The sequence below is a fragment of the Engystomops pustulosus genome, chromosome 2, assembly GCF_040894005.1.
Source record: "Engystomops pustulosus chromosome 2, aEngPut4.maternal, whole genome shotgun sequence".
Classification (NCBI taxonomy): Eukaryota; Metazoa; Chordata; class Amphibia; order Anura; family Leptodactylidae; genus Engystomops; species Engystomops pustulosus.
The window spans coordinates 47,970,439-47,994,580 of record NC_092412.1 but is presented as its reverse complement, the minus strand read 5'-3'; the positions used below and the strand labels follow the sequence as shown (position 1 = coordinate 47,994,580).

General features: G+C 43.7%; 1 protein-coding gene across 2 annotated transcripts; it reads left to right on the top strand.

Annotated features, from left to right (window-relative positions):
- Positions 1-5,033: 5,033 nt before the first annotated feature.
- RCBTB1 (RCC1 and BTB domain containing protein 1) lies at positions 5,034-21,137 on the top strand. 2 transcript variants are annotated; one of them, XM_072134494.1, is made up of 12 exons: positions 5,034-5,204; positions 7,352-7,519; positions 10,539-10,689; positions 12,353-12,519; positions 12,766-12,924; positions 13,461-13,568; positions 14,057-14,196; positions 17,302-17,492; positions 17,572-17,698; positions 18,452-18,603; positions 19,101-19,231; positions 20,352-21,137. In XM_072134494.1, exons 1-12 carry the CDS (start codon positions 5,058-5,060, stop codon positions 20,490-20,492), a joined length of 1,782 nt encoding a protein of 593 aa, XP_071990595.1. In that variant the 5' UTR covers positions 5,034-5,057; the 3' UTR covers positions 20,493-21,137. The 2 variants fall into 2 exon arrangements, with proteins under 2 accessions (XP_071990595.1, XP_071990596.1); XM_072134495.1 differs by lacking the exon at positions 5,034-5,204 and adding an exon at positions 5,213-5,313.
- The last annotated feature ends 3,005 nt before the right edge of the window (positions 21,138-24,142 follow it).

The following is a 24,142-nucleotide window of genomic DNA, read 5'->3' as shown; positions in this document are numbered from 1 at the left end:
TTCCAGAGCATGCACATATACACAGTGCTCGCGCGCACTTCCAGAGCATGCACATATACACAGTGCTCGCGCGCACTTCCAGAGCATGCACATATACACAGTGCTCGCGCGCACTTCCAGAGCATGCACATATACACAGTGCTCGCGCGCACTTCCAGAGCATGCACATATACACAGTGCTCGCGCGCACTTCCAGAGCATGCACATATACACAGTGCTCGCGCGCACTTCCAGAGCATGCACATATACACAGTGCTCGCGCGCACTTCCAGAGCATGCACATATACACAGTGCTCGCGCGCACTTCCAGAGCATGCACATATACACAGTGCTCGCGCGCACTTCCAGAGCATGCACATATACACAGTGCTCGCGCGCACTTCCAGAGCATGCACATATACACAGTGCTCGCGCGCACTTCCAGAGCATGCACATATACACAGTGCTCGCGCGCACTTCCAGAGCATGCACATATACACAGTGCTCGCGCGCACTTCCAGAGCATGCACATATACACAGTGCTCGCGCACACTTCCAGAGCATGCACATATACACAGTGCTCGCGCACACTTCCAGAGCATGCACATATACACAGTGCTCGCGCACACTTCCAGAGCATGCACATATACACAGTGCTCGCGCACACTTCCAGAGCATGCACATATACACAGTGCTCGCGCACACTTCCAGAGCATGCACATATACACAGTGCTCGCGCACACTTCCAGAGCATGCACATATACACAGTGCTCGCGCACACTTCCAGAGCATGCACATATACACAGTGCTCGCGCACACTTCCAGAGCATGCACATATACACAGTGCTCGCGCACACTTCCAGAGCATGCACATATACACAGTGCTCGCGCACACTTCCAGAGCATGCACATATACACAGTGCTCGCGCACACTTCCAGAGCATGCACATATACACAGTGCTCGCGCACACTTCCAGAGCATGCACATATACACAGTGCTCGCGCACACTTCCAGAGCATGCACATATACACAGTGCTCGCGCACACTTCCAGAGCATGCACATATACACAGTGCTCGCGCACACTTCCAGAGCATGCACATATACACAGTGCTCGCGCACACTTCCAGAGCATGCACATATACACAGTGCTCGCGCACACTTCCAGAGCATGCACATATACACAGTGCTCGCGCACACTTCCAGAGCATGCACATATACACAGTGCTCGCGCACACTTCCAGAGCATGCACATATACACAGTGCTCGCGCACACTTCCAGAGCATGCACATATACACAGTGCTCGCGCACACTTCCAGAGCATGCACATATACACAGTGCTCGCGCACACTTCCAGAGCATGCACATATACACAGTGCTCGCGCACACTTCCAGAGCATGCACATATACACAGTGCTCGCGCACACTTCCAGAGCATGCACATATACACAGTGCTCGCGCACACTTCCAGAGCATGCACATATACACAGTGCTCGCGCACACTTCCAGAGCATGCACATATACACAGTGCTCGCGCACACTTCCAGAGCATGCACATATACACAGTGCTCGCGCACACTTCCAGAGCATGCACATATACACAGTGCTCGCGCACACTTCCAGAGCATGCACATATACACAGTGCTCGCGCACACTTCCAGAGCATGCACATATACACAGTGCTCGCGCACACTTCCAGAGCATGCACATATACACAGTGCTCGCGCACACTTCCAGAGCATGCACATATACACAGTGCTCGCGCACACTTCCAGAGCATGCACATATACACAGTGCTCGCGCACACTTCCAGAGCATGCACATATACACAGTGCTCGCGCACACTTCCAGAGCATGCACATATACACAGTGCTCGCGCACACTTCCAGAGCATGCACATATACACAGTGCTCGCGCACACTTCCAGAGCATGCACATATACACAGTGCTCGCGCACACTTCCAGAGCATGCACATATACACAGTGCTCGCGCACACTTCCAGAGCATGCACATATACACAGTGCTCGCGCACACTTCCAGAGCATGCACATATACACAGTGCTCGCGCACACTTCCAGAGCATGCACATATACACAGTGCTCGCGCACACTTCCAGAGCATGCACATATACACAGTGCTCGCGCACACTTCCAGAGCATGCACATATACACAGTGCTCGCGCACACTTCCAGAGCATGCACATATACACAGTGCTCGCGCACACTTCCAGAGCATGCACATATACACAGTGCTCGCGCACACTTCCAGAGCATGCACATATACACAGTGCTCGCGCACACTTCCAGAGCATGCACATATACACAGTGCTCGCGCACACTTCCAGAGCATGCACATATACACAGTGCTCGCGCACACTTCCAGAGCATGCACATATACACAGTGCTCGCGCACACTTCCAGAGCATGCACATATACACAGTGCTCGCGCACACTTCCAGAGCATGCACATATACACAGTGCTCGCGCACACTTCCAGAGCATGCACATATACACAGTGCTCGCGCACACTTCCAGAGCATGCACATATACACAGTGCTCGCGCACACTTCCAGAGCATGCACATATACACAGTGCTCGCGCACACTTCCAGAGCATGCACATATACACAGTGCTCGCGCACACTTCCAGAGCATGCACATATACACAGTGCTCGCGCACACTTCCAGAGCATGCACATATACACAGTGCTCGCGCACACTTCCAGAGCATGCACATATACACAGTGCTCGCGCACACTTCCAGAGCATGCACATATACACAGTGCTCGCGCACACTTCCAGAGCATGCACATATACACAGTGCTCGCGCACACTTCCAGAGCATGCACATATACACAGTGCTCGCGCACACTTCCAGAGCATGCACATATACACAGTGCTCGCGCACACTTCCAGAGCATGCACATATACACAGTGCTCGCGCACACTTCCAGAGCATGCACATATACACAGTGCTCGCGCACACTTCCAGAGCATGCACATATACACAGTGCTCGCGCACACTTCCAGAGCATGCACATATACACAGTGCTCGCGCACACTTCCAGAGCATGCACATATACACAGTGCTCGCGCACACTTCCAGAGCATGCACATATACACAGTGCTCGCGCACACTTCCAGAGCATGCACATATACACAGTGCTCGCGCACACTTCCAGAGCATGCACATATACACAGTGCTCGCGCACACTTCCAGAGCATGCACATATACACAGTGCTCGCGCACACTTCCAGAGCATGCACATATACACAGTGCTCGCGCACACTTCCAGAGCATGCACATATACACAGTGCTCGCGCACACTTCCAGAGCATGCACATATACACAGTGCTCGCGCACACTTCCAGAGCATGCACATATACACAGTGCTCGCGCACACTTCCAGAGCATGCACATATACACAGTGCTCGCGCACACTTCCAGAGCATGCACATATACACAGTGCTCGCGCACACTTCCAGAGCATGCACATATACACAGTGCTCGCGCACACTTCCAGAGCATGCACATATACACAGTGCTCGCGCACACTTCCAGAGCATGCACATATACACAGTGCTCGCGCACACTTCCAGAGCATGCACATATACACAGTGCTCGCGCACACTTCCAGAGCATGCACATATACACAGTGCTCGCGCACACTTCCAGAGCATGCACATATACACAGTGCTCGCGCACACTTCCAGAGCATGCACATATACACAGTGCTCGCGCACACTTCCAGAGCATGCACATATACACAGTGCTCGCGCACACTTCCAGAGCATGCACATATACACAGTGCTCGCGCACACTTCCAGAGCATGCACATATACACAGTGCTCGCGCACACTTCCAGAGCATGCACATATACACAGTGCTCGCGCACACTTCCAGAGCATGCACATATACACAGTGCTCGCGCACACTTCCAGAGCATGCACATATACACAGTGCTCGCGCACACTTCCAGAGCATGCACATATACACAGTGCTCGCGCACACTTCCAGAGCATGCACATATACACAGTGCTCGCGCACACTTCCAGAGCATGCACATATACACAGTGCTCGCGCACACTTCCAGAGCATGCACATATACACAGTGCTCGCGCACACTTCCAGAGCATGCACATATACACAGTGCTCGCGCACACTTCCAGAGCATGCACATATACACAGTGCTCGCGCACACTTCCAGAGCATGCACATATACACAGTGCTCGCGCGCACACACACACACACACACACACACACACTTCCAGAGCATGCACATATACACAGTGCTCGCGCACACACACACACTTCCAGAGCATGCACATATACACAGTGCTCGCGCACACACACACTTCCAGAGCATGCACATATACACAGTGCTCGCGCACACACACACTTCCAGAGCATGCACATATACACAGTGCTCGCGCACACACACTTCCAGAGCATGCACATATACACAGTGCTCGCGCACACACACACTTCCAGAGCATGCACATATACACAGTGCTCGCACACACTTCCAGAGCATGCACATATACACAGTGCTCGCACACACTTCCAGAGCATGCACATATACACAGTGCTCGCGCACACTTCCAGAGCATGCACATATATACAGTATGCATATAGTACACACACACACAGTATATACATATATACAGGGAGGGGGAGGCAGCAGCTGACTTAGCAGAAGATGGGAGTTCGGGTCATGTTCACCTTCCCGCCTAGTGAACAGCCCGGGCACCAGCTCCTGCGTTACCCGGCGCTGGACCAGCTCTTCCTCCGCGCCGCGTCCCGAGTGCAGCTGCGGGCAACCCCAATGTCCATCAGTCAGGACCCGCGCGGCCACGACTAGAAGGAGCAGCAGATCTAACAGTGGGGGGGATACAGGAGTCAGCACCAGCTCCAGGGAGGACATCACTGCACAAAGTTATCAGCCGCTTCCTCTCACACATTATATAGCAAGGGGCGGGGCTGTCTCTACGTCTCTCCAATGGATAATCTCTGGAGAACCAATTAGCTCGCGGTATAAAACCTCTCAATTCCTGCGCTCTGACGCAGCATCACGTGATATGGCATTTATCCCGCCCCACAGATACTCCGGGTTATTGCCTTCCTTACCGGGGGTGCGCTGCCATCACCCGAGCCGGGGCAGGAGAAGCTGCAAGAGGCCGTCATGCCCGCGCCCTGATAAGCAGGAAGACGCACACAAGTCTTCGGTAAGGGCCGGTGCGCTTGGTGCAGAGGTGGAGCTGCCGGGGGGAGCAGAGGCTCCGGGCCCCCAGACCTTAAAGGGCCCCTGAGGAGCGCAGATAGAGCCGCATCCAGGTAGTGCAGCCCTACTTCCTGGTAATACATGGGGGGGTTCTGGTTTACCAGGAGGGATTTTGATGGTAGATTTTCATTAAAAAGGGTTTTCTCATGAAATAAAGTTTTCACGTTTCAACCTCCTAGTGATGTTTACACAACAAAGCTAACTTATAACCCTTTAATTTACAATTTTACTCAGCTTTATTGTTGTTTTAGCTCCTATAAATCACTAAGCGGACACTTTATGATCCTAGTGTGCTGTGAGATGCTATGTGCTGACAATGTGGTTAGATTATCAGGGTACAAGGTTTATATACACTTTAATTTACCTTTTAAACATAGTACTAGTATCTGACACAGACTGAGATGAGATGGATCTAAAATTCAATGGCACTCTGCTAACTTCACTATAACACAGTCAGCTCTGCTACATGCCTCCTTCTCCTGCTATAAAGGTCTTATCTTGCTGCAGGAAGTGTCTGTGTGAGCTTGTTGTGTAATGGAGGGGAAGGGACAGAGATCACACTACATCGAGCAGACAGGAGAAGCTATTCATGAAAAGAATCATCTGTCCTACCCAACCATAAAAATCAGATTATTTATGGTTGGACCTTGGGGCAACAGAAATTGTATACACCAGAACTGATACAGGTTGAAATTATATCTGTGAAATACTGCATTTTTGTTAACAGTGAATTAGAGAATGTGTTATTTTGTCGTTCTGGGTATATTTAACACCTTAACGACCAGGCCCTCTTTTTGGTTTTTGAACTTTAATTTTTCACTGCCCACCTTCAAATCTATTACACTCTATTTTTCCACATACAGAGATGTGTGAGGGATGTTTTCACCTCTTAGTGACAGTATTTAATATTCCATGCCGTGTACTGGGAAGTGGGGGGGGGGGGGGGGGATTTCAAATGTAGTGAAACGCACCGTTTTCTTGTGGGCATGAATTTCACAGCTTTTCTGAAATGACATGTCTAATTCATTCTTTGGGTCGGTATACCAAATTTATATAGGGTTTATGATTTCCTACATTTACAAAACTTCCTCCTGAAAACAAAAAAAATTCTTCATTTTGCCATCTTCTGGCGCAAATAACTTTTTCATACTTCAGGGCACGCAGCTTTTTTTTTTTTTTTTTTTTGACTTTTTAAATGCTACAAGTTTTAGTGCCTTTTGATCACTTTTTATATTTAAAAATGGCATTTTTGCCTTTGGGCGCTATTATCCCTTAAGGGTTAAATACCAGGAATAACTGTTATTATATTTTGGTTGATTTGGAAAGCTCTATATAATCTGTGCACTATATAAATAAAGGAATTATTTAATTAGACATTTTGGGACGTGACGTTTATGATTAGATCAGTTCTAGGCAATGGGGGTTATTTTAGGTTTATTTATTTTTTTTAACTATTTTTCAGACTCCCTAGGGCACTTTAACCGTAGGCTGTCTAAATGGCAGTATGTCTACAGTATGGCAGTATATGGGGATTTTACACATCATGTATTACAATGTGTGACTTGATGCTCTCATAGCAACGGAACACTGCCCCCCTGATGCTGTCACTGGGAACGACTATCTGAGCTCAAATAGTGGCGCCCACTCTCACGGGTGTTGCTAGTAAGCAATATGCAGCAAACCCTTACCAGCTATGGAGATGGCTCAGCCCGTGAGCCCTCTAATCACCCACAGCCGACTAGTGATGTGCTACTACGCCACGTGTCAGTAAGGGGTTAATGTGGGAATACCCCTTTAAGCATTACAATCTTTTCTTTCAGATCACAGAAGGCTTGTGAACTACAGGACCGGAGACAGTTAAAATAAATAGCAGGAACTGCATATTTATCTGTAGGTCACATTCCCAGTTCAGTCTTTAACTACCGTTATCTCTAGTTCTGCCTTTTGGAAAATGAAATCTGGCCTGTGCATGGTCAGACATCATGGACTGACCATGGTTGTCTGTTTTGTACCTTTTAAGGCCTTCAGGCATTGTGCTTTGACTAATCGTATAATGCAGATCCTGATTGATATATATATTTTGCCTTGCAGCTATACGCGGTGGCTACAACTTATGAGAAACCAATTGGGAAAATGGTAGATTTCGGTAAGTGGCCATCATTCACCTTGCTATCACCCCAGGAGGTGGAGTCCATCAGACAAGCGTGTGTGTTTGGAACATGTGCAAATGAAGTCATCTACACCACTGATGATGATGAGGTAAGTAGTTTCTGGTCTCTTGTGTATTACAGCTTTGGCATCCATTGATTTGGGCTTATATTGTCAGAAAATGGGGCAAAATGTTCTTTTACAGTTTTTTGTCTACTGAAATTTGGTCTTTTACAAAATTTCTGCCTATACAAATGAATGGCTCAATGTAATCTCCATAAAAAAAACCTGAGCACACATGAGATGCGCTTCAGATAGTCATCCTTTAGGGCGCGTTCACACGTTCCGCTAGCGCCGCGTTCATAATGCAACGCTAGCGCACAGGGGGCGGAGTTATTAATCGCATGCGTTTCCCGGCAAACGCATATGCGATCGGCCCGAGCCCCGCCCACTGTGCGCTAGCATCGCGTTATGAACGTGTGAACGCGCCCTCAGGCTATATACGTTCTATTTGCACATGCCTGGGCAGAAAGGAATGTTTACAAATGTTGTGGCATTAACAAACTCCAAGCAGCTAGATCTTCTGAACCCTGGCACCTAGAAACACAATTTTTCTGATATTATAAACAGAATATTTTCCCCTTTAATGTTTATTTAATATTGAATGAACCAGACAGAGGTCGCATTAACGCCTCACCACGCGTCATAGACGCGTGATGAGGCGCCATTACCCCCCAAAATAATTGCCATGCGTAAAGTTACGCTTGGCAATTATTCCCTGTAGCGCGCAGGCTGAGCGTCCCGGCGCGCGCTGCAAAAGAGGTAAGTGTCTGTAGCGCGATCACAGCGCGCGCCGGGCCGCTCAGCGGGACACGTGACACAGTGATCTGTGTCAGCAGCGCTCCGGAGCGAGAGCGCAGGCCCCGGGATACCTGTGGACAGCGGGGCTGCTGCTCCCTGTCCTGCTGCATCTCCCTACCTGCCCGCAGCTGCCTGCATTTATGTGATCCCGACGGGACTTAAGGCCGGGTGAGTGTGAGTGTAGTGTGAGCTGTGTATTACCGAAATCTTCATACTCCTCCTCGGGTAAAAATACTCCTCAAAAATGGTGAGAGGAGTATTTTTACCCTTCTGGAAAAATGTTAGTGCGACCTCTGGAACCAGAGATGGTCACCATTAAAGTTCTACTAAAGTTTATGTACAGCTTTCTTTCTATAACCGATTGTAACTTTAAGAGTGGATATCTCTGGTTCTGTTGAGCATCCATACACAATCCATATCCTATTAAAGGGGAGACTCTCCTGTTTAATATGACACAATTGTGTTTCTAGGTGCAAGGGTTCAGGAGATGTAGGTATTCAAAGTGTTCCTCCTCCAGAAGGTCAGCCGAAGGCACAATATAGAAGAAGCTGCTTGAGACTTTCACTTTTCATTGTTGCAGAAGTACATGCACCCTCTGCATCTGTAGCTGACCCTGGGAAAGGCTGATGGAATGATGCTATCAATTTTATAACGCATTTTGGAAAGTTACTACTAATTAAAAAAAAGTTTTCTTTTCTTATTTGTCATCAATTGGCAAATATTTAAGAAAAAATGTAGTAACTATCCTATCAAGTTAGTCTCACATGCCATGAGAAAAACAAAGTGAAAATGGTACGTAAAGCTTTTCCAAAGATAATATCATGTATAGAAGTGCAGGAGCAGGATGTCAAAGATTGACCTGGTCATTCAGGCACAAATGGCTCTGTTACAAAGGGGTTAAAGGAAATTTGCAGAGACTGTTTTTGCATAGCTTCCAAGAGTGTATTAAAATAACAAACTTGCTATACTCTCCTCTTTGTGCTGGAGGGAGACGCCTCGTTGAACCGTGGTGGTAGAGAGGTTATTATAATGTTGAGTTGTTATACTCCCCTAGACTTATCCCTTCTAATGGATAACATGCCCTGGGATAATGGATATTTGTAAAAACCTTAGACACTCATTATGTTTCTAAAATCTAGACCTGGTTTATTGCTCTGATGTTACATAACAGACTTGTATAGTATGTAATAAAACCCCTCCAATAATTGGGAGAGCTTAATAACTTTGCTGCAATTCCAGACTGTCAGTCTCGCTAATGCCTTGTAAATGCATTAAATCTGTCCTTGATGACTGCAGAGGCTCTTGGGTGTTTTTGGACATGTCATACAAAACTTTTTTTTTTTTTTTTTTGCAAATTAGGATTATGGGGGATTTTTATTTATTTGATTTAAAAAGTACAATTGGCCAAACTTTTTTTAGCACAAGTCTGCGGCTAACAGGCACAGAGTTGTAATGGAAGTGCCAAATTGTTACATTTGCTGGCATAAAGCAAGTGAAATAATAGGCATTAAGATAGACTAGATAAATGAATAATTTGTATTTCCTACACTGAAATATTTAAAAGATATCCTTGCATTAAAAATGATAATCCAAGGACACGTACTGATGGATGCAGGCACGGTAAATGGGGTAATTTGTCTTATTTATGCATGGCCTCTTTCCTACTTCTATGGACATCTGCCACCAGGATAAGACTGTATGCAAATGAGCCTGAGGGGCTCCATTAACACCTATGGAGCCTGAAGCTCCTTAGGCTTATTACATACAGTTCTTCATCCTGGTGGTAGATCCCCTTTAAATCAACTTTTAATTTAAATATTTATGCTAATGATCCAAAAGGGCTCTGGGGGTGAAGCTGTAGCTTCATAGGCTGTTGGGCTGAGCAGAGAAAGTCTCCCCTCTTACACATCCTGCTGCTAGCTTGTGTAGGGGGGAGACATCATGTACTCATTGTAACAGCCTGTAACTCTGCAGCCCTGGTAATATCCCCATAACCCTTCAGGTTCACTAGCCTAATTATTTTAAAGGAAGGAGGCCATGGATAACAAATATAGGCTTACCACAATCATGGTGCCTGGGTCTGAGGAAGTGTCCCTGGTTTATTATGCTTGATTTTTGGTACATTTTCTGTTATGTATTCTGTGGTTATGTTCTCTATTTCAAGTGATCTGGAGATGTTGGATAGTGTAATCTCAGGATAGCTTAAACATATTGGGTTACTGGACTACAATGGTTCTGTATTTTATAACTGTACTTAATCTTATTTCAGGTCTATGCATTTGGGCAGAACTGTAGTAACTGTCTCGGCACTGGAGATAATCAAAGCTCTATGACGCCTAGAAGACTGGACGCCCTCTGTGGCAAAAAAATTACTGGCATTAGTTATGGGAGCGGCCCTCATGTTCTGGTCTGTACTGATGGTATGCAATAGTCAAATATTATATCTATTATCTTGCCTAATTAGAAGTTATGGGTTAACCAGCCATAACAAGTTATATCTTAGCCACAGGACTGGCAATAACTTGCTGATGGGGCGTGAGACCCCACAGATCATGAGAATTGGGAATCCAGTGTAACCCAAATGAATGGAGCAGCAGGTTGGACAAGAACTGCTGTTTCATTGACAGTCTATTTTACTGTCGGACCCAGTGGAGACTAGTACTTGGATACTTCAATGAGTTCCATAGAGATGAATAAAATTGCCCACATATTGGGACCTGTTCATTTTGGGGGTGCAGTGGACTTCCACTCATGATCTGTCAACATCCCAGTATAAGGACTATGAACTTTAAAGTTATCCACAATCCTGTGGTTGGATAACCTGCAACTCCTTTAAACATTTGCATCTTTTGGCGCCCACCCTACCCCCCAAAAAAATCCCCTCAACTACTGTTCGTTCTATATAGTCAGTTTGTCTATTATATTACACATTTCCCATATTTACCCATCTGCTTCTGTTCTCTGGTTTTGTCAGACTCAAATTGTTAGTGTGCGGATTTTTTTTTCTTTTTGCTTTCCATATGGCCTTTTATGATAGGTCAATTTCTGATGACAGGTTCTCTAATAAACGATTACCAGTATGTTGACAAGCAGCTGAACAGCTTTTAACTCTTGTTTCTTTCATAGCCCAGGTTGGTGGCATCATCCAGAAAATCAATAAAGTTATCGAGGCAGAGAGTTTAACACCAAAGTCTCTCTCCCTGGCTCTAAACACCTCCTCTTATGTTATTGACATCATGTGCCCAACTTCACTGTACTTTGTGGTCCTGCCTCCAGGGACATCATTGACCAGATCTCCTGAAGGGGCTTTCTGAGGAAGAGAGCTTGACTTCAGTGTTGAATTCTCCGCCTCCCTGACTTTATACAACCAATTTACATCTCTCTTCAAAGTACATTTTCAGGATGCCACCACACAGGACCATGAAAGAAACACTATCTAGAAGCTGTTCAGCTGCCTGTCAAGTGGTTTATTAGGCCAATTTTTGATAGGTTCTTTAAGCTCAAAAAATTAACAATAAGAAAACCTTTAATATATTAAAGGAACCTTTCATCAGAGGCCCTTTTCTTCGTATGTCACCATTCACATTGACCATCATATCCCTGACAGTTTCTAAAAATTAAAACTTTGTAATTTTTTTTTTCTTGTTTTGCCTGGCTCCCTGCCAGTATGTTTGCTGAAACCATGCCCCAGAGACTCTTGTCACTTTTTTTTTTTATGCAAACAAAAAAACCTCCCTTTTCCTGTAGTCTCTGAATGCAGCAAGTGAAATTTGCACGGTCAGCACTTTCTTCTCCACAGTGCAAATAGCGTGGACACCGACGGATCGCCACATCGCCTATTTGATGGGAATTTTGTCGGGTACGCATGCACATATAGTGAAGGCCAAACCATCTTCATTGCTGTCTGCACTGACACTGGCTAATACACTAGCTAATCAAAGGACTCACCAGGCAAGACACAAAGCTCAGAGCAGGAAAAATCCCCTTGGGAGAGGGAGACAGGGCATTGAATAATACCATGGCCCTCTCCTAAAAGTCTGCGGAGGCCAGTGTACCTAATAGTAGTTCCGATGTTTTCTGCAGATGGAAAGCTGTACGCCTGGGGGCACAATGGCTACAACCAACTTGGGAATGGGAACACAGTCCAAGGCACAATACCTGTTCGGATCTCTGTTGATGCAATGAAAAAGAGGGTGACGCAAGTTGCTTGTGGCTCCCATCACTCGATGGTTCTAACAACTGATGGAGAGGTAATGGTTGACAAAATCCTGACCACATACAATGGATGTTGGGCAAATTGGAGAAACCAATGGGCAAGTGTTATAGACTGAACCAATATTCACTGCTTTTAGCTCTTGTTTTGTAGAAGTTATTGTCCCACTATAGTTTCCAAAATCCCTGATTTTTATGTTGCAGTCACTGCATACGGGTTTGTTTTTGAATGACCTGTTGTGCCTCTACATTCATGATCGTCTAAATTTCTCTTTACTGCTTAGGTGTATACGTGGGGATACAATAACTGCGGACAGATTGGTTCTGGAACCACAACAAACCAGCCAGTTCCTCGAAGAGTGTCCACCCCATTACACAACAAAGTCATCGTTTCTATTGCAGCAGGACCTACATGTTCTATGGCAATCACAGACTATGGACAGGTGAGGAGACATGTGTGAAAGCTACATATCTAATACATATATTCCAGACCAAATCTTTGAAAGTGGAAGGGTTACTTAATACTTGTATCTGATCAGTAGGAGTTGGCATGAGACCCTTGTCAATCCTGAGAATACGGAGCCATTTCAGCCCTGCAGTCACTTCATGGTTTGTCCCTCTAGTTTTCGCACATGGGTCTACTGCCAGCCTCCCCTTCCTCATGCTGTGGCCCAAGAGTCGAGTTTCTTACAACCATACAGGAACAATAGTCAAGTGGCCAAACACTGCAATTGGGACTGTGGGATGGAAGGTGGAGATGGTGTGGTGGCCACTATTATAGTGGCAGTGAAGAAATTCCTCTATGGCCACACTACATAAACAGGTCCACAGATATTAGTATGTGACTATCCAGACAGAAGTAGGGGGTGCTTCTATTGTGGCCAGGTCACAGCCTCCATTCCGGTCATCTGAATGTCACCTGAAATGGTTTCAGATCTGTTTGGAAATGTTTTTTTATTTATTTTTTCCCTTCTTCTAGGTTTTTGGCTGGGGATATAATGGTACTGGACAGCTTGGAGTTGGCGGCACTGGAAACCAACTAATTCCCTGTAAAGTGGTGTTTGTTCAGCCTGTCTGTATAGTCCAGGTGAGGTTGTCATTTTAAGAGTATTAAAGGAAGTTTAAGAGGATTTTCCAGAAGTCTTTTTCAAATTGACCCCCGGTACACATTATAAACTTACAGTATGCACACTGGAGCCCCTTTTGCTTATTATGGGGGAGGGGGTGTCCTAGGAGCTGATCAGATTGTTATCCTCTAGCCACGGGATAGGGATTACCAATTAGTTTATACAAACCCTTTTATAGGGGTTGTCCGGGAATGTAAATGGATGCAAGTCTAGCATTTTTATATGGTAATATGTTTCCAGCACATCATGCAATTTCTGGATACCTTTGGAAATCACAAGCGTTTTGTCCAACCCCTAGTAGTTGTTGAAAAGTCATGGTGTAATTGTCTTGACATAACGGGTTATTGGTCCCCTCATAAATATCCCATTAATTGCTGTGCCTGAGTAGAGCACTAAATAAGCTAAAGGTGTGGAAGATGTTTCAACTTTGCGTCCTTATTGTTTGTAGATTGTATGTGGATACAGCCATACCATGGCGCTGACAGATCAAGGTTATCTGTACTCCTGGGGAGCAAACTCCAATGGACAACTGGGTATCGGGAACAAAAGTAACCAGCTGTCTCCAATTAAAGTTGAAACCCATGAAAGGTACAGTATTAGAGTAAAAATGTTGTCATAAACGCCCCTCTCATTGCCCACAAGTTTCTTTCGTAAGAGTGAGGTCTGTCTACAGGGCTCTGAGGATATAGAAAACTGAGTGTTCACTTGCCATCCTGTATGTCATGGCTCAGAACTATAGAATCCGGATAGTTTAACCCCTAGGCGCACCAGGACGTTATAGTACGTCCCCGGGGCTAGATGCTTAGCGCACGGGGACGTTCTATAACGTCCTTCTTCTGGCACCGGCTCACGAACGGAGCCGGTACCAGAAGCAGCGGCTGTCAGCTGTCTAGTACAGCTGACAGCCTGCGCTAACACCCGCGATCGGAGCCGGCTCCGATCGCGGGTGTTAACCCCTTACACGCCGCGCTCAAACATGACCGCGGCGTGTAAGGGTGTTTGCGCTGTGGATCGGATCCCCCGTGCCGCTTACCGGGGGATCCGATCCACTTCTGGGCAGCTCCGAGGACTGGCATGTGCCCCGGAGCTGCCCGGTCTCCCTGGCAGTCAGACCCCTTCCGGGTCTGACTGTAATCTGTCTGAGCATGCGCCTGCCAGACAGATAACACTGCTCTACAATAAAATAGTATTGCAGAGCAGTGTATTGAACTTAAACCAGTGATCAGAGCATCACTGGTGCAAGTTCAAGTATGTATAAGTAAAAATATGCAAAAACACTTAACACTACACATTATAATAAATAAAAAATAAATACATAAAAATATAAGCCCCTAAAATGTCACTTTCCCATAAAAACACTTAATAAAGTATAAAAAACACAAACACAAAAAAACCCGCATATTTGGTATTGCCGCGTCCGTAACAATCTCTATAATAAAACAGAATCGTTACTGGACCCGCACGGTACAAGCCGTAGGAAAAAAAACGCAAAAACGTTCCGAAAAAATTTTTTAATTAATACCCTATAAAAAATGCTCTAAAAGTAATTTAAAAAATGTTATGCACTCCAAAATAAGCCCACTAAAAAGAACAACTCTTCTCACAAAAAATAAGCCCCTAACCAGATTTGTCAGCCGAAAAATAAAAAAGTTATGCATATGAAAAGATGATGATGCTAAAATGAACAAGATTTTCTCCAAATTGGTTTTTATTCAGTACAATTGAATAAAATACACAAAACCCCCACATATTTGGTATCCCTGCGTCCGTAACAATCTGCATAATAAAACAAAATCATTATTAGATCCGCAAAGTGAACCCCGTAAAAAACAAAACAAAAAAAAGCTCCAGAAAAAAAGATCATTTTCAATTAATACCCTATAAAAATGCTCTAAAAAGGGATTTAAAAAAAGTTATGCACTCTAAAATAAGACCACTAAAAAGAACAATCCTTCTCGCAAAAAAAAGCCCTTAAACAGATTTGTGAGGCGAAAAATAAAAAAGTTATGCATATGAAAGACGGTTAATGCGAAAATTAACAACATTTTTGCCAAATTACTTTTTATGCAGTAAAAATGGGGAAAAAATAAAAAATCTATATAAATGAGGTCTTTTTGTAATCGTGTCGACCCATAGAATAAAAATAATATACTATTTTTATGGTATGGTAAACAGCCAAAAAAAACCCATAAAAATCTTCCTGAAAAGTGATGATTTTCATTTCCTCCACCAACAAAGAGTTAATAAAATCTCACCAATTAGCCTATAGATTCCCCCAAATTAGGTACCAGAAAAGTGCATCTCATGTGGCAAAAGAAATAAGCCCCTATAGGTCCACATTAAAAAAAAGAAGAAAATTATAGCCTGTACAATGTGACATAGCAAATCTGATCTGGATGGCGCCTCCTTCCCTTCTATGCCCGGCCGTGCGCCCATACAGCAGGTTACCACCACATATAGAGTATCCGTGTACTCGGGAGAAATTGGGTAACAAACTTTGTGGAGCCTTTATTCATTTAATCCATTGTAAATGTTTAATTTTCCACCCAAAATGAGTGTATTGTGAAAAAATATTACAATTTGCAGACTGCACCTCCATTTTGTTTTAACCCCTATAAAGCACGTAAAGGGTTAACAAACTTCTTAAAAGTGGTTTTTCATACGTTGAGGTGTGTAGTTTCCACAATGGGGTAATTTACGAGTCTCGCTATTATTTAGGCCTCTCAGTGTCAATTAGAAGTTGAGCAGGTCCATCTAAATACAGGTTTTGGTGATTTTACAAAAAATGTGAAAAATGATACCTACATTCTGAGCCTCATAACATTCTAGTAAAATATGTGGAATCTTAAAAAACCATCCAACATAAAGCAGACATTTGGGAAATGTAAGTTACGAATTTATTTGGCAGCTATGACTATCTGCATCAAAAGTAGAGAATTTAGAACGTTGAAAATAAAGAATTTTTCAAAATTTTTGCCAAATTTAGTTTTTTTCTCATAACTAAACACAAAAGATATCATCCAAATTTAGCGTTCCAAAACTATAACCACTTATAGTGACACAGGTCAGATTTGAAGAATGGGGCCGCATCCTTAAGGCCAAAAGAGGCTGAGTCCCGTAGGGGTTAACATAGTGGGAGCCCATTCTGAGGCTGTCCATGGCCACCCAAACTCCCCACCAAGCTTACTACTGTTCGGAAGCAATACAGGCAGTCCCTGGGTTACATACAAGATGGGTTCCATAGGTTTGTTCTTAAGTTGAATTTGCACATTTTTTTTTATAATTGCAGTTACAGACAAAACATTTTTTGCCCCAGCGACAATTGGAGTTTCAAATTTTTTTTTATTTATTTTTTTTAGCTGTAATTGGACCAACGATTATCAATAAAACTTTATTAGGCACCTTACAGCTGATCATTGCATCCTGGGACTATAGTAAAGCATCTAGAGAGCTTCACCAGAAATCACAGTGGGTAGAGGGATCAGTCTGTAACTAGGGGTCATTTGTAAGTCTGGTATCCTTAAGTAGGGGAAAAACCTGTTCTATTACTCTTCTGTATCTCTTATCTGGTCAATGAACACTTCTAAACAATTAATGTAAAAATGTGACACCATAATATTGTGGTGTCAACAAGTGCCCATAATTTATGTAGCCAGAGTCTTGTCAGTCCAATATTGTCTTGTATTTCTGCAGAATCGTGGAGATTGCATCCTGCCACTCATCTCATACCTCCGCTGCCAAGTCACAGCGCGGACAGGTGTATATGTGGGGCCTTTGCCGAGGCCAGATTATCCTCTCTCCTCATCTCACTAACTTTACTTGTACAGACGATGTGTTTGCTTGTTTTTCGAACCCGCCGGTCATGTGGCGCCAGCTCTCTATAGGTAGGTCATACATGGCTACACTCCGTCACTACAGAGGATGTAGAACACGTGGTATCATTGGTTATTGTTTTTTATTAAGAACCTAAAAACTTCCTAACTGTGGCTGAGTCGCTGAAGAGGGAGTTTGATCGTGAAGAAACATCAGACTTGAGATTCCGAGTGGAGGGAAAAGATATTTATGTCCACAAAGCGGTCTTAAAAATAAGGTAATGTTACGGTTTATATATATTGCAGAGCAATGTATGGTCACGTATTAATCTGTCAGATATTTATCTCCTGAGACCAAAAAAATCGGTCCCTCAAAAAACAAATCCAAAAGTACATCAAGTGCTGATTTATTTTTTTTTCTAATAGATTTACTCCCTTGTAATAACTGGTGTAGACAAATGTTACTTGTTTTATAGAAATCGGAATTGTGATAAGGGCCCTTGTCCCAACCACATGAATTGTGAACAACATAGAAATCTTCTGGATATATTAAAGGGGTTGGCCACTCATACAAACTTTATCAGGGCAATTCTAAAACCCCCAATAGGGTCACAGAGTGTACTTGCCCTTCTGTAATCCAGTGTCCTGCTGGTTTTTGACAGATGGAGCGGCCTGTGCAGTCTTTATGGTCTACACACCCCTCCATCATGACAATCCCTTAGCAGTGGTTGTAGGAGCTATGGATGTCACACCACTGATATGGCAGTGATTGTGGTGAGGGGGGGGGGGGTGCAGACAGTAATGCCTGGTGCCATCGGGAAACCATTTGAGGAGTCCTGCCTGGCGGTCATGTGACCTGCGGCTATAGACTGATGGAGGGACCATGCATTCATTGTCTGCCTACCCCTCCACCATTCCAAGGCAATTATAATATGGGTGACCTGTTGGTCCTAAACCTTTAAAGTAGTTGGGGACTAATGCACAACTTTACCAGTGTAATGTATCTGTAACCTGTGCTACTCTGTTGACAGATGTGAACACTTCCGCATGATGTTCCAGTCTCACTGGAATGAAAACTCCAAGGAAGTCATAGAAATTGACCAGTTTTCCTATCCAGTATATCATGCCTTCTTACAGTACTTGTATACAGATACTGTGGACCTGCCACCAGAAGATGCTATTGGTAAGAATGGGCACAAATATTTGCTATGCTTAATATACACCTGATATTCTTGTTGTGTGTTATGAGCCCTTACTAACCTTTACTTGGGCATGTTTAGTTGCCTCAGCAAAAAATGGAGAATCTTTGCTTTGATCAGAGGTTCTTCTCCTGGGATTCTTGAATCCTAATGAGGGATCCCCACCCAGGACACAAACAAAAAGGTGACTTTTACAATGGGAGGGAAATAGATTTTGGTAGCTCAAGGATATTTACTAGAATGATAAATTTTTAGCAACTGGCAAGAACAAAAGTCAGTTCATGCATGATGGGGTTTCTAGGAGGCCAGAATGGCATTAGGACGTCCCACTAGGAAATGCTCGCTTAAGCGGTGTGTTGCTTTCTCCTAGGGAAGTCCCTGTAAGAAATTGGCTATATTAATGGCTATGAATTCTTGTGGTGGTTTTTTTTCCTTTTACCAGGATTTGTTGTATCCTATAACTTTTTGTTCTTTACATCAGGGCTCCTGGATCTTGCCACATCCTACTGTGAAAATAGACTAAAGACGGTCTGTCAGCTCATCATCAAAAGTGGTATAACCATAGAAAATGCCTTTCTATTACACTGTGCTGCTGTCCGGTATGAGGCAAAGGTAATCTATCAATTTTGTATTGTTGTGTCATTAGGTTTTTGTTTTGTGCTCTATTGCATCGGTTAATCAGTTTTACTACTAAGATTAAGGATTTTTTTTTTTTTTGGCTCCCAATATTCCAGTTGGACAGATGGCCTTGGAAAGTAGGAGATGGTGGGGTCAAAGTTAATTGAGTTAATTTTTGTGCCAAGTAGCAGATTGTAAATGTCCTGTATTCATGTAGGTGGCCGAGCCTTGTTAGGTCTACAGGATATGTCCAGAAATCTGCACTGCATATGACGAAACTCCAAACTGTAATCTACGTTGGTCACATCTTCGGAACCTGACACTGATAGAAGGCCTCATGCACATGACCTAGCCACAAATGGGAGCTAGCTCATGACTGTCGGAGGCTTACACAGCATGTCGCACACTTTACTGCTCCCGTTCACCCAGCAATGGACTGCTAACCTTGCCCAGTTTGCTGCCCTTTTGTATTTACACCTCATGCAGGCAAAGGTGAAGAATTATAGTCGAGACGGGTCCCTTATGGCAGAACTCTGAGTGAGCATAGAAATAAGTGATGCCTAACTTGGGCTATCTGCATTATTGATGGAAATGACTGGTAAGGCAGGTGGAGTGATCTCCCCATGTCATTGCCATGGCACTAGTGGGTTGATATTTGTAAATAGGGGGAGCTTATCAATGACCCCCTCATCTGCTGTGAAATACAGTATTGCTGCACAAACCTACTATACATGCATTTGTGGGGTTGGAGATTGACTCCTAGTCCCTCCAACCCCTCACTTCGCCATACTACAGCTTCTGTCTCTGGCCTTTGCTGACGTGACACATAACAGCTCATTGTGCAGGGGCCAGGTGTTGACACCCAACAATCATTTGCTGGCCTAAAAATCTTTTTTCCAATACCATTTTAGTGTATTTAGAGGTGGAATTTTCTTATGTATACATCTTCACATAAAATACAACTCCTTCCTCAAAATACAAGCCCCTGAAAATAAATGGATAACCGCCAAATAGATGACAAATGTATGTAGTCAGGGAAACCAAACTATTATCTTTTGGAGCTAAAGGAAAATTAAGAAAAAAATAATATATTTTTTTTGGCTTTTCCTTTCAGGAACTAGAAGATTTCTGCTTTAGATTTTGCGTAAACCACCTCACAGGAGTGACGCAGACCATGGCATTTTGGCAAGTGGATGGCATGCTGCTTAAAGAATTCATGGTGAAAGCTGGACAATGCGGGGGGTTTAAGAATTGACCTCAGCGGTTCTGTGGGGCAAATTTTGTATATTTTTCTATTCTTTGGGGCATTATGATAAAACCTATCAAAAGTAATAAGAATATGTATAACTATTTAAATAATGGAACAGACTAAAACTTGCATTTTAGGTTGTTTTAACGGCTTCCTCTATTCTTCTATGTAGAAATGTATGAAGGCATTTTTAATTTCATTCCAAGCACCTCCGGAATGGTGTAGCCTAGACGGCGCATGTAGAGAACATTTACTTATAAGTAAGATTGTTCTGACAGTATTTTAGCTTCAGTCTAATATTCAGCACTTTACTTCAATGTCTAGACTACATGGTGGATCTTAAACCTCTATGGGAAAGCTTCATTTATATAACATTAGAAAAAAAAAATTGGTCCATAATTTCAAAGTGGAAAAAAAATATTGCTGATTTAAAACAGAATTCATAATTTTTTTTTGACCATACTGACCAGAAATTGTCGTTTTTAGTAACTTTGCACAATTTTAGCCATGTTCCCCTCACCATATGTTGATCGTTACCTCCTGCACTACCTTCCCTTATGCTAACATTAAAACTTTCTTTAAAATGTGCCTGGGGGTTGCTGCCAGCCTCTCCCCGCTGTGTTGTACAATAAATTATATCTATTTGTGTAATGACTGTGTATTATGTATTCCCTCTAGAGTGAAATACTTTTACAATTATAAATGATTGTGTGACTTATGACACGTTATTCCTGTAGAGAGGATCTCACAAGGGCAGATTAGTGAAAAGCTGTCACTCTTTGCAGATGGACCAACAATGCACACGTATAGACTAAGACTCTGTTAAAACCCCTTCCCTCTGAGGCCCTTTGAGTTTGTTATTTTTCATTCCCCACATTCACAAATCAAACTTTTTAATGATTTATTACAAGATCTGTAATGTACACACATTAACCCTTGGATCTTGTACACAAGACTTCACTTATCAGGAAAGCTGTGATCTGATAATAGTACATTTTTTTATCTTATGAGCAGAAAATCTACATAAGAACAGCTTATCCCTTATTGGGGTGTTCCCACATAAATACAATTCTGAAATGATCTACCATTAGTAGGTAAAATTAAACTACTCATTCTTGCCCATAGCACTCTTCTCCTTGATCGGGGTGCTGGTCTTCAATCTTGTCAGGCCAGCAACGCTGTGAAAAAAGTTATAAAAAGCCGGCCTGTGTGCCAGGACACAATGTTTGGTGCACTGAGCTGTTAATTATTCCCGCCTCTCGTGTGATGTCACCTCCCTCTCGAACATGTGAGAGAAGTATCTATCATGCCAGAGGTGTGAATTCACCTCCCCCTCAAGCATAGACAGAAGAGGCATCAATCAAGAATAATTAAAAGCCTAGAGTGCTGGTCATCTCATCCTGGTGTTTCTGACTTGCTTTTTATAACTTGTTGCCTATGGCCTCAACCATAAACTTGGTCTGGACTATGATCAGATTCCTCTCATGTACTGCTGGGGGAAGGGGGAGACTGCAGAGCCATAGCCACTTCCCCTCCAGCAGCATGAAACAGAGCAGCTCTACAAACAAGACCATAGTTTATACGGTTGAAAAAGATGAATGTCCATCAAGTTTGACCAGTTAAGGGATTGGATGAGGAAGGTATTTAGGGGAAACAATTCTATATAACATTACCATCCATGTTATTTAGGTGTAAAAAGGCATCTAGACCCTTCTTGAAGCTCTCTGCTGTCCCTGCTGTGACCAGCGCCTGAGGAAGGCTATTCCACAGATTGACTCATAGTAAAAAAAAAAAAAAAAACCCTGTCGCCTCTGGTTATTAAACCTTGATTTCCCCAGCCTGGAGAACGGTGCCCCCTCGTCATTTGAGTTAATCTGTAACAACTTACCACTTTTTTTTTTTTTTTTTGACCATTCATATATTTATATAAATTATTCATATTTCCTTGTAGTAGTCTCTTTTCCAGACTAAATAAAGTTATTTTAATCTTTAATACCCCTCATTTTGTGGTTCTACGTTGAACCCTCTCAAGCGCCAGGGCCTCCTTTTTATGGACCGGTGCCCAGAACTGGACAGCATATTCCAGGTGAGGCCGAACCAATGACTTGTATAGTGGTAATATTACATCCCTATCACGAGAGTCCATGCCACTTTTAATACATGACAAGATTCTCCTGGCTTTATAGGCAGCTAATTGACACTGCATGTTGTTAATCAATTCATGATCTACTAGTAAAGTGGTGGCGAACCTATGGCACTGGTGCCAGAGGCGGCACTCAGAGCCCTTTCTGTGGGCACCTGGGCCATTGCCCCAGCACACTAGACAAGACTCAAAGAATCTTCCTCCAGTTCCAAGCAACTTAAAAGATGCTGCTTTCAGTCATATTTTGACACTTCCTTCGCTACTTGGGACTGTAGGAAGAGGGAGAATTAGACAGGGTTGAATTATTTTTGGAGGACCTCCTACTGGCCCCACAATTCTCTGTGTACAGAGGGAAACTGGAAAGAAGCTAAAATGATGAAAATTTTCCATCTTTCTACTGTGTTGCTGTCCTCAGGAGGTCAATATGATTGAAAGTTGTTGAACAGTGAGCAATAAGTTACTGCTTTAATTTTTGATTGGCACCTTGCAATAAATAAGCAGGGTTTTGGGTTGCAGTTTGGGCACTCGGCCTCTAAAAGGTTCATCATCACTGTACTAGTACCTCCAGGTCCTTCTCAACAAGGGACTCTCCCAGATTTCCTCCCCCAAGGACATTTTTCCTTTGGATTATTATCTCCCAGGTGCATAACCTTACATTTATCCACATTGAACCTCATTTGCCAAGTGAATGATCAAACATTCAGTTTGTCCAAGTCACCCTGCAGCCTATGAACATCCTCCATGGACTGTATTACACTACACAGCTTGTGTCATCTGCAAAAATAGACACTGCTATTAATTCCAACCTCTATCATTAATAAATATATTAAATAGTAGTGGGCCAAGCACAGAACCCTGGGGTACACCACTCATAACTGGTGACCATTCCGAGTAGGAATCATTGACCACAACTCTCTGGATACGATCCTTCAGCCAGTTCTCAATCCAATTGCAAATGATTCCTGCCAAACAATAGACCTTATTTTACCCATCAGGCGTCTTTGTGAGACAGTGTCAAATGCCTTTGCAAAGTCCAAGAACACAATATCCACAACAGCTCCTCCATCCAGGCATCTGCTCACCTCTTCATAGAAGCAGATAAGGTTAGTTTGACAACTTCTATTCTTAGTAAATCCATGCTGGCTGTCACTTATACATACTCCAGTATATAGCCTTTTACTAACCCTTCCAGTATTTTCCCCACAATCGAAGTTAAGGTTACAGGCCTGTAATTGCCTGGCGAAGTTCTAGAGCCCTTTTTATATATTGGCACCACATTTGCCTTGCGCCAGTCACTTGGTACCACACCAGACATTACGGAATCCCTAAAGATTTTAGACAGCGGTACAGCAATAACAGAACTGAGTTCTTTAAGAACTCTGGGGTGTAACCCATCTGGTCCAGGAGCTTTGTACACATTGATTTTATTGAGCTTAGATTGGCTGAATGTAGACATGATCCAGTCTAGTATATTACAGCATAACCCGCACTGGCACCACCCACATCAGAAGTT

Coding starts and splice junctions, on each gene's coding strand:
- RCBTB1 (XM_072134494.1), top strand. CDS start 5,058: ATGGCATTTATCCCGCCCCACAGATACTCCGGGTTATTGCCTTCCTTA. Junction 12,925..13,460: donor CAATCACAGACTATGGACAG/GTGAGGAGACAT, acceptor CCCTTCTTCTAG/GTTTTTGGCTGGGGATATAA. Junction 14,197..17,301: donor AAAGTTGAAACCCATGAAAG/GTACAGTATTAG, acceptor GTATTTCTGCAG/AATCGTGGAGATTGCATCCT.